Raw genomic sequence first — 11,131 nt, 5'->3', positions numbered from 1 at the left:
TAATAATAATAATAATAATAATAATAATAATAATAATAATAATAATAGAATAGCCCTGGACACCAAATGAATTCACATACATAAGGAACTCACTGTCATGTCCGCTAGCACATTTCTACAATCATAAAGAAAGTAAAACCAGCACATCTGCATCATAGAATAACTATTCAAATTTTCTAGTGGAAATCATGGGCTGTAATCACACTAGTTACACCTGTAAATGAGATGCTCCTTATTTTTTTGGTGGAATCTGCCTAACCCATCAATTCTAGAGACAGATTTCTTCTTCTGAAAATATACCAGAACCACTGAACTGTCTTGTCTCAGGTTCCATTTCCTGTTGTTGTTTGACTTTATAAGTTCCTATCACCCCCATAGTCTTTATTCCAGGTCTAGGGTCCCTGTTTCCATCTGAAGAAACTTCTTTTGCATTAGAACTTTCTTTACTTCAGCAATTTCTAGGGAGTGAAGGGATAGTGTCTTAGAAAACTAAGGATGGCCACAAAGTCGAAATTCAGATGACTCTAAAATAACATGGAAAGTGGTAAATAGGTATGGAAAATGGAGGAGACTATGAAATAGCATCTAACTTGATACACTGTGACTGACCATAGGGGAGAAGCTCCTCGAAGAAAAAACACCCTCACAGAGACACAAGACAATTCAATCATGCAGAATTACAAAGAAACTTGGAATGAAACATAAAGAGTAGGGAGAAAGCATGAAGAAGAAAGGAACATACTGAGAAAAAGATCAGAAAGATAGAACAGAGAGAGAGAAGAAGAAAGAAAGAAGAAAGGCAGAGACAGAAAAACTGAAACAAACATGGATATGAACACAAAGAGAACATAGTGACAGAAATCCAAGAAAGATAGAAACAGAGAGGGCCAGTTAAGTATAAAAATATGGATGGGTTATCAATTGTCCATGGCCAAGGGGTTGTGGGGGTCTAAAGTGAGGGCTGTACCAAGCTAGAACAGATAGGTATAATATAGATGACTTCCACCTCTGGATAGAAATGTACAAACCCTTAGAGGGGGAAGGCAGCAGAGAACCTGAAAATGATAGCAACAAAATTGTCAGAATGAAGCAAAAATGACAGAATGAGGAAATGCATGGGGCAGGGGAGGACACAACATGAAGAGCTGGGGTATGGGTGGGGTTCAAATGCTTGATGTTTGGAATACTCCCAAATGATGACAGACACCTCCCTCCTTGTCTACAACACTCTTTTCTATGTCCAAGTCAGTTTAAATGACAAGAACATTTTATAAAGGAAATGGAGCTGGGGAAGGATTATGATTTCCTATTCCTTTCCCTCGGCTTTTCTCAGGTGCCATCTGTCCTCTGGAGGAACTCTGTGATGTGGCCCACCAGTATGGTGCCCTGACCTTCGTGGATGAAGTGCATGCTGTAGGATTGTATGGAACCCGGGGTGCAGGGGTTGGGGAGCGTGATGGAATTATGCATAAGCTTGACATCATCTCTGGAACTCTTGGTGAGTGTCTTGGCTAGGGTTAATATTACTCTGATGAAATATCATGGCCAAAAGCAATTTGGGGAGGAAAGGGTTCATTTGGCTTACTATCCTGAGTCACAAATCCACTGAGGGAAGCCAAGGCAGGAAGAGGGAAGCCAAGGCAGGAACTAAAACCAGGTTAAAAAAAAAAGAAAGTTCTTCCTGGAAGGAAGAGTTCATGCAGAGTACATGGAGGAGTGTTGTTTACTGGCTTGCTGCTCATGGCTTGTTCAGCCTGTTCTCTTACATACCAAGGAACACTAGCCCAAAGTTATAGTATCCACAAAGTGTGGGGCCCACCCACATCAATCACTAATTATGCAAATATTCTACAGGCTTACCTGTAGCCTCATCTTAAAGGGGCATTTTCCCTCCTCTCAGATGACTTTTACATGCATCAAGCATCAAGTTAACATAAAGCTAGCCAGGAATTAGCAAACACCTCGGGCCTCCCTTCTATACAATCTAGAGAAGCAGCCCCAGCAGACCCATTTCTTCTGTGTATAGCTCCAGTTGTTTGGAAAGAATTTATAACACCAGGCTCTCTCCCTACCAAATCATCTCTTTTCCACCGCAATGCAGTCACTGAAAATGCCCAGAAAAGTTTTTCGAAAAGGTGCTTGCACTGGGCCAAACAGCTGGGTTCAATGAAAATAAGAAGCAAACTGTTTCCCTCCCCACTCCAGCTCCAAGCCTCATCTTAGTTATTCTCCAGGCCCTAACCATCTAAAGGTCCCCACCCTGCTACTGCCTATCTCATCCCCACATATGGCAGTATGTGACGGTCCTATCTCAGAGACACAGCACTATCACCTCTGACATGGAAAGGAGATGTTCCGAGGAATGGGAAGGGAGTCTGATGCCCCAGCTTCTGGTGTACCTCCCTGTGTTAGCTGGGGCATGGACCCTGCCCCTCTGGAGAGTGATATATGAGTCTATGCATAACTTTCTATTGCTTATTTGCAGGAAAGGCTTTTGGCTGCGTCGGTGGCTATATCGCCAGCACTTGGGACTTGGTGGACATGGTGCGCTCCTATGCTGCAGGCTTCATCTTCACCACTTCACTGCCTCCCATGGTGCTCTCTGGGGCTCTAGAATCTGTGCGTCTACTCAAGGGAGAGGAGGGTCAAGCCCTGAGGCGGGCACACCAGCGCAATGTCAAGCATATGCGTCAGCTACTAATGGACAGGGGCTTTCCCGTCATCCCCTGTCCCAGTCACATCATCCCCATCAGGGTGAGGACTCCACCATGCCTCCTTCCTTCCCCGCTTCCTGTTTTTGGAATTTTTCCACTTGCAACAAACTGAAACCTGCTCTTTTAACCAACACTTTCCAACACTTTGCTTTCCTATGACCCTCCCCACCAACACACACACACACACACACACACACACACACACACACACACACACTGTCACCTTTGATGCCAGTTTTGAAAAATTAACTATTATAGACTAAACATCTCTTTTTTATATCAACTATTGACCCATTATTACTAAACTGCTCTGACCCTCACAATACTGAGCATATAATTTACTGGTTTTCACATTGTTTATAAAAATTACTAGTGGATCACAGAATCAGCATCATTGGTTATACTTAGCACTAAACACAGGAAAAATAGAATTGAAAATATTGGCACATACAACACACAAGTAAAGACTACCAATTTGTTCAGGTTTATATATATTCACATCTGATTATACTGTAAAACATACTTATTACATATAGTTGAGGTAAAAAAAAATCAAACAAACAGCCATAGAAACAGCTGGTACTTTGGATCTCTAGCTATGTTTAAATGTTTTTCATTTCTGAAATAAACCACTGCTCCTTTCTCAAGTGGCATATATTTATGTGAGTCAGTTAACTCAGGGTGTAGGAAGGACACTTCTTATGACAATTTTGTATATGAGAAAGAACAGTAATCTCTTACTATCCATGGAGGATTGGTTCTAGCCCTGTGCATGGCCCATATCAAAATCTATAAATGCTCATATTCAGCTGTGCAAAATAGTGTTACATTTCCATATAATCTATTCAGCCCTCCAATATACATTTACTTATCTCTAGATCACTAATAATACCAAATTGAAGTAAAGAGTACTTAGTATTTAAATTATATTATTGGGAAATACTAACAAGAAAAGTGCATACATTAAAGATATTTAAATTTTATCTGAGGATGGTTGAATAGTTGAAGAAAGAACACAGGGATACAAAGGGCCAACTAGCATTCCTGGGTTAAACTATCTAATTTTTAATTTAACCTAGTCATAGCAACCCAGATGTGTCCTGGTTTTCCAACCACCCCAATTTAACCAATGTGCTTGCTGTACAAATAGGATCAAGACAAGATGCCAGCTCTATCCCTTCTTTAAATTTCATTGCTGGCTCTGGGCTCTTCCTTGATAGAGATTCTGGAGCCGTCACTGCCTAAGCCCTTTATGCAAAACAATCTGTCCGCAAACTCAGTGGTGTCCCTTGTTCTGGTTCTGTCTAGCTGCTTCATAGAGCTAGTGTGCAATGCTGAGCCCAGGGTGAGAAGTGCTGAAAGGCCTTTCTTTTGAGCCCAGGTGGGTGATGCAGCACTCAACAGCAAGATCTGTGATCTTCTGCTCTCCAAGCACAGCATCTATGTGCAGGCCATCAACTACCCAACTGTGCCTCGGGGTGAGGAGCTCCTGCGCTTGGCACCCTCTCCCCACCACAGCCCTCAGATGATGGAAAACTTTGTGGGTAAGTCCTCAGCACAGGTGTCTACACTTTCCTACCCCTAAGCCCCAGGAGTCAAAGAAGCAGGGAGAACAGATGGCGTTTGATCTGGGTAAATATTTCTAGGGGCATCTGTTGTGTACCAGGCTCTATACCAGAGTCACAAATGAATTGGAAAACAGCCCACAGACTCGCTGGGCTCTGGTTGGATTGATCACAGAGACAGAAATAATAGTGGATGCAAACAATGGTATCAGATGAGATCAAGATTAACAAAGACAGTACCTGGGGAAGTTGTGGGAGCATAGAAGATGGGGCTAACCTAACTTGCACAATTCAAGATCGGCTTCCTAGGGGAAAGGACTCTGAGCAGACTCTTACTAGGTAAGTAGCTTTGGACCAACAGAAGAGGGTTAATAACAAGGACTCCTAGAGGAGGAAAGAACACAAAGAAAGGTAAGGAGGGAGGTGAGGAACAGCAACATGTGACAATAACAGCCAAGTGCAGTTAGACATGCTTGAAATCCCAGCACTTTAGAGGTGGAAGAAGGAGAATCAGGAGTTCAAGCTCATTTTTTGCTACATAGCTAGTTTGAAGTCAGTGTATGAGCTTCAAGAAGCCAGGTCTCAAAAACAACAATAAAGAAGAGGAATTTCTGGAATGGAGGATAGTAGGATGGAGGTGGGGAGAGTGTCGATCTAGGAGCTACAAAAATAATATAAACAAGGACTAGGTTTAGAGGCCTGTAGAGCTGAGCTGGTCAGTTTGGGGTTTACCCTGAAAGATGGCAATTTGGTGAATTTACCCATTGTTGACTGTATTTCTTTTGGGTACATTTTTGAGATTGTAATTTAAGTATAGCACTTCATACATTTCCTCTCTGTACACCCTCCTATAAACCCCTCTATGCTCTCCTTCAAATTCGTGGCATCTTTTTTTATCAGTTGTTACTGCATACATATTTGTATATGAATATATATTCCTAAAAACCCGGCTATTTCCATATAATGTTACATGTATGAATGTTGGCAAGGAATAGTTTTAAAGATAAAACATGGCATACAGCAGGTGCTCATTCTAAGTCTCTTGGATGAAATATATGTAGACAGTGTCAGAGAATACAAACACAGAGAGTACTAGTACAATATGATGAGCTGGGTGGCTATAGAGTGAGTGAAAGTAGAAAAGATTTATAGGTGAGCGAGTCTGTATGGTCCACATTGAGCTACATGTGGATATTGTGCCAAGATCCTAGAATAAAGGAATTCCAGGAGCAAAAATTAAATAGGAAAGCAGAGGGCGCATGTTGAGAAGTCATTCTGTCCAGAGCATATGCAGCATAATTTGAGGAAGATAGTTAATCCATTCATTCACTTGAAAACATCAAATAAAGCTGCCTAATACCTATTATTTACCACATGCCGGGAATGGTTTTAATAAATACATGGAATAGAGATGCCTTTATAATTTTCATTTTTTATTACAGAATGAAGCATAAAAACAGTTACTGGTCCGTGGTCAAATAGCCACTAGGAGTCCTGACTGTTCTCTCTGTGGTCACAGCTACTATGTTTGTATGAGTGGCTGGTTCAGACTCTTTTGGTTCAGGCTCTTCTATAGCTCTGGGATTTGGTTCTAGAGATTTCAGTGCTGAGGTCTCTGAGTGTTCACTTTTGCAGGAAAGTTATATTATTAGAGACATTTCCCACTACTCCACCAGTCCACTAATCCTGTAACCAGCTCACCCTGAAATCCTACATGTCTTCTCTGCAGCCTCTTTAAGATATAGTCTCCCTTCTCTGCTGCTGTTTCTTAAAAATGTATCAATATATTTTACCTCATTTCCTTGCTTCTCTTCTTCCCTTCTAAAATTTTCTTCACACTAACCAGCAAAGGGATTTTTCTAAAACCTAACACTATTGTTCCATTTCCTAAACCTCTTCATTTCGTGTCACATTCCTCTAGGATAAGGTACTCAAGATGATCCACAGCCTGAGAAAATACATCAGTTTAATATGCAAAATGGCAATGACAAATACATGTAATACAGAGATAAATACATGCTGGAGGTCCATGTTAAACCAACTAAAAGGACGTTTAGTCCCAAATTTGGAGAAATCTCTAGATTATAGAACAAAGTTGAAGCTCCCTGGTATGGCATGCAGTGTTGTTCACGCTGTCCTGGTCTGGCCTTTCCTCTTCTGCCAAATGCACTTTATTTCTCTAACTATGTCCAATGAATTCCAGTTCTTCCATTATGCTTTGCTCTCTTGACTCAGTCACCCATTATTTCTCTTGTTTATTTTCCTTCCTCTTCTAGTCCTAAGTTATTCTTTCAGTATGTGAACATTGTGTTCTTACTATGAGCTAAACACTGTGCTCGAGACCTAAGAATACACAAGACATAAAACCCTACCCTTCTGTAGCTTAATTCTAGTAGGTAGGGACAATCAACTTAAAAAAATAAACAAATAAATTAGCATTCTAGTTTAAAGTGTTAAAGGAAAACATAAAGCAGAAAAGGGGGACACGAATTGCTGCAGGCAGGCACTGGCTTAAAGGGCTGTAGACCTGGAGTGGCAGGGTAAAAAACATTGAGTTAACACTGGAGAGATTTGAAGGACACAAAGACATTAGCGGGGAAATATCTAAGAGATACCGCAGAGTCTAAGGCAAAGACCCAAAGACAAAAATATTGCTTTTATATCGGGGGAACAAAAGATGGATGTGGATGGAGTGATATAGGTAAATAGCAGAAGAAATGAGCAGATTGGGCTTAGTGGAGGACAGAGGTGAATAGTTCAGTTGTGTCCATGTTGTTAGACATAGGCATTAGGCAGCCAAGCATAGCCACAGAAATGCTACTGAATACATAAGTCTGAAAAAATGAGGCTGAGTTCTGGGAAAGCTGGAAGCAAAAGATTCAGATTCATCAGCACACCGATGGTGTTAAGAACACAAGGCCTGACCACACCAGAAAGGGATAGGCAGAAACAGGGCTAAAGGGATTAAAAACAAGACCAGTAACACACCTTAAGTACTTTTTACAGTTGGGTCATGTTCCCTCCTCTGGGTTGCTACACACCCCAGGAATGCGCCCCCTACCTTTTCTCACAACGGTGATATCACAGTTTACTTTTAGTGTCATCTTTACCAGGTTAGGATTTTCTGAGCAGAGCAATTCACTATTAGGCCTCCACATGACCTTTATGTAGGTAGTAGTACAGACTAGCACATGGTTTTAAACCTTGTCAACGGTGTGATTTTCTGTGCTTTATACATCTCAGGACACATAAATGGTAGCATTCATGGATCACACTGAAGTAGACAAATCAATCTACTTCTGGACCCATGTTACCTCAATGGATTGAGGGAGTCAAGCTCTTGGTGCAACCTTTAGCAACATGGGTTTTAAAAGGCCAAGTCTAACTAATTCTTTCCCTCTTCTCTTCTCCCCTTTCAGAGAAGCTGCTTCTCACCTGGACTGAGGTGGGGCTGCCCCTCCAAGATGTGTCTGTGGCTGCATGCAACTTCTGTCACCGTCCTGTGCACTTTGAGCTTATGAGTGAGTGGGAGAGATCCTACTTTGGGAACATGGGGCCCCAATACGTCACCACCTATGCCTAAGAAGCCAGCTGCCGTGGATGCCCACCCCACCTGCATTCCACCTGGGCTGGGCTTCTTCCTGCTCTCTGCTTTGTTGTGTGCTTCTAGCTGACTTGATTCTAAAAATAAAAAGCAACCTAAATGAACCATTCAGTCATTTGGTGGACAGAAAGTAAACAACTGTACTATACTGACTCACTCAGTCTTAGCCCACATATTGCTTGTTGGTCTGACCACTCTGTTTTACTGATAGGAAAAGCCTGATTTAGGAAGAGGAAAGAAATGCCCATAAACTTTATTAGAAGCTGTATAAAGAACTAAACCCCTCAGATAAACCTAAAGTGGCTTTCTCAATAGTTTCAACAAAAATATAGAGCTTTATCTTCACAGGGAGATCTGCAAAGCTAAGCCCCAAGTAGCCTCCAAAGTCAGAAGATAGAGTGGGTCTCAACTAAAGACTGACTGTTCTTCAGGATTAATGGCTTTCCACAAACCAAGAATCTTCCAGAATGAGGAATGCATGTCCCTTTTTCTCCTCCAATATCATTTTTTACAGGATTTACTATCCTTCCTCAAGGTGAAGGAGGAAGCTTGGCTGTAGTATTCAATATCTTTACAGCAAGGCTCCCAGCAGGGAACTAACAACTCTACTGTTCAAGGTGGTTATCTTCCCTGAAACTTAGGCCCTGGATATCTAAGGGCTAAAACACCCCTTCTTTCTTTCTGGTGATTAATTTGTTTCAGCTGAAGAACACACTAATTGGGAAGCTCTTGTTGAAGTATACACAACCCACACCACATCCTCACTGATTCAACCTCAGAGCTGCAGATAATCTCAGGAGCTCACCATACCCCTTCATGGCGAGCCCAGTTCCTCACTATACTATGCTGCCTTGGCAGTATCTCACTCATCTACAGGAGGCCAGCAAGCCTAGCACTGCCTCCACTTTCTAGGGTGCGTTTAAAATATTCACTCAACACGGTACACTAAAAAAAAAAAAAAAAAAAAAAAAAAATCCCATGAGCTTTATTTATGAACGAATTAAGTGTCCACCAAGGGCAGAAGGGGTTTAAATTAGTTCCCTGGTCCTATGCGTACAAAGAAGAAGAAATAGAGATGTGAGAAGGAGGAGGCATTAAAGGAAGAAGGGAGGGAAGGGAGGAAAATGAGAGAAGAGAAAGAAGGGAAAGAAAGGAAGCCTTGGGAAAAAGGCAGCTTCAGAGGCAGGGACCTGGCATCAGACCCCGTGCAGCAGGTGACCGTGCTAGACATCCCTAAGCCTCAGTTTGTTCAGCTGGGCCTGCTCCAGAGGAAGAAGTTACAGCGGGAGGAGGGGTCACTGGGAGGACCTCGTGGTCTAGCACACATATAGAATTGGCGACCCAAGTTGGGTCCTGCTTTTTTCACAGTGCGCATCACACATGGCTCCCTGTGGCCTCCACAGAGGGGCATGGGTGAGGGCCCACTGAGCACAGACTTCCAGAAGGAGGTCCTTACTTCCTTCTCATCTTTTGCCTCTGGAATCTTGATCTTTTCTTCTATCACCGTGGCCATTGCCACCTCTTCTGGAGCCCTTGAGGTTGTAAGAGTACCCACTGGAGGCAGGTCCACAACAGAAGTTTGGGGAAGGTTAGAGGCAGGCTGGAAGTAACTCATCAGGTTTTTCTGGCTTCTTTTGGAGCCACCTTGACTTTTCCGAATCCTGGTTGAGTGCATACGGGCTTTGCCTGGCTGTTTCTGCGCCTGCATTTGATGGCTGGGCTGTAGTACTGGCTGCACCTGTACAGGTTCTTGTTCAAGAGGAACGAGGAAGCGAAGAATCTTGAGCTGGGTACCAGCAAACTCAGGGAGGAAGCGGGTGCACAGAGCTGGACACTGTTTTGCTGGCACACATGATACATTCAAGACAGCTCCCACAGGGCAGTGATCAGAGCCCATCACTTCTGGGAGTAGGAAGGAGGTCTGGAAGGTATCTGTAACCAAAGTCCTATCTCCCAGTATATAGTCAAGTCGGGAACCATAGTTCAGATGGCGTGCACCACTGACCACTGACCAGCAGGTGAAAGCCCTCTCCTGTTTTGGATGGAAGCAGCGGTAGCTATCCATAAAAAGCCCTATGTGGGATCCAGCCTCAGTCCCTGGGTCACTGAGCAAGCCATCCATCCACTTACGTCCGGGGTCCTCTTCAAAGCACTCCTGGGGAAGGGAAAGGGGATGAAAAGCCAAAACTAGATCCTTAAAATAGGAAGAAATTTAGACTAATTGCTTCATTATATAAATAAGAAAATTTGCTTCTCCTAAAGAAGATTCTTGTTCAAGACCATATAGCTCAGACCAGGAAAAGCTGGGATTTGGTGACCTTTCTTTCTTCCTTTATTTTTGTGTGTGTTCTGTCTTCACATGTGTCTGTGCACCATGGGTACATGCAGTACCCATGGAAGTCAGAAGAGGTCATTAGACTCTCAGGAAATGGTGTTCTGATGGTTCTGAACTGCCATGTGGGTGCTGGGAATCAAACCCAGGTCCTCTGCAGAAGGACTACACGCTCTTGATGGATGAACCATCTTTCCAGCCTGGACAAGCAAGCACTTTTAAATAAATAATTCTAGAAATCAAAGCCTGGGCTTGGCGAGAAGGCTCAGTGCTTAAAATGTATACTACTCTTGCAAGAACCTGAGTTTGATTCCAGCACCCATACAGACATCTCAAAACCATCTGTAACCCCAGTTCCAGAAAATTCTATGGCCCCTGGCTCTATGGGCACCTGCACTTCTGTGCATAATATGCCTCTCCCACATATTTTAAAATAAAAATACATATTTTAAAAAGTTCCTCCTTGTTTTTCTGTCTATTCCACTGTGATTACCTTCCATTAATACCAAATCTTAAGCCCTGTTGTCTGCTTAATCAAAATAACTCCCAGAATCTCTCTTCAAAAAATTGTAAAAACAAAATCAAGCATGGTGGTTACACTTATTATCCCAGCAGTCAGGAGGCTGAGGCAGGAGGATTGCCATGAATATGTAGCCACTCTGGGCTATATTGTAAGAGATTCTCTCAACATACAAACAACAAAGGAAAGTAGTCACTCCACAGGGTAGTAAGACAATATCAGGAGTTGGAAGACTGTTGCTTTTCCTTTAACATCCCCACTCCATGCTAACTGCCGTATCTCGATACTATGTATCAATGTCTTTACTGACACCTCTGTTCATTTAGGAGCATAGGAGATTTGGCCATCCGTGTGTGTGTGTGTGTGTGTGTGTGTGTGTGTGTGTGTGTGTGTGTG

The 11,131-nt window shown here is 42.7% G+C and overlaps 2 protein-coding genes across 3 annotated transcripts in view; one reads left to right on the top strand and one right to left on the bottom strand.

The window, feature by feature from the left end:
• Alas2 (5'-aminolevulinate synthase 2) overlaps positions 1-7,944 on the top strand; it is a 23,456-nt gene extending 15,512 nt beyond the window's left edge. For both annotated transcript variants that reach the window (XM_055617904.1, XM_055617903.1), the window contains 4 exons: positions 1,334-1,498; positions 2,486-2,754; positions 4,096-4,258; positions 7,699-7,944. In XM_055617904.1, the coding sequence (XP_055473879.1) occupies positions 1,334-1,498; positions 2,486-2,754; positions 4,096-4,258; positions 7,699-7,862 (761 nt within the window). In that variant the 3' untranslated portion in view covers positions 7,863-7,944. The remainder of the gene's footprint in view (positions 1-1,333; positions 1,499-2,485; positions 2,755-4,095; positions 4,259-7,698) is intronic.
• Positions 7,945-8,852: 908 nt separating this feature from the next.
• Apex2 (apurinic/apyrimidinic endodeoxyribonuclease 2) overlaps positions 8,853-11,131 on the bottom strand; it is a 19,126-nt gene continuing 16,847 nt past the window's right edge. Inside the window, exon 6 of the mRNA XM_055617896.1 lies at positions 8,853-10,038. Coding sequence (XP_055473871.1) covers positions 9,133-10,038 — 906 coding nt within the window. The 3' untranslated portion in view covers positions 8,853-9,132. The remainder of the gene's footprint in view (positions 10,039-11,131) is intronic.

Source organism: Psammomys obesus, unplaced genomic scaffold, assembly GCF_907164565.1.
Source record: "Psammomys obesus unplaced genomic scaffold, mPsaObe1.curated_primary_1811, whole genome shotgun sequence".
Lineage (NCBI taxonomy): Eukaryota > Metazoa > Chordata > Mammalia > Rodentia > Muridae > Psammomys > Psammomys obesus.
This window is presented reverse-complemented; position numbering and strand designations above follow the sequence as displayed.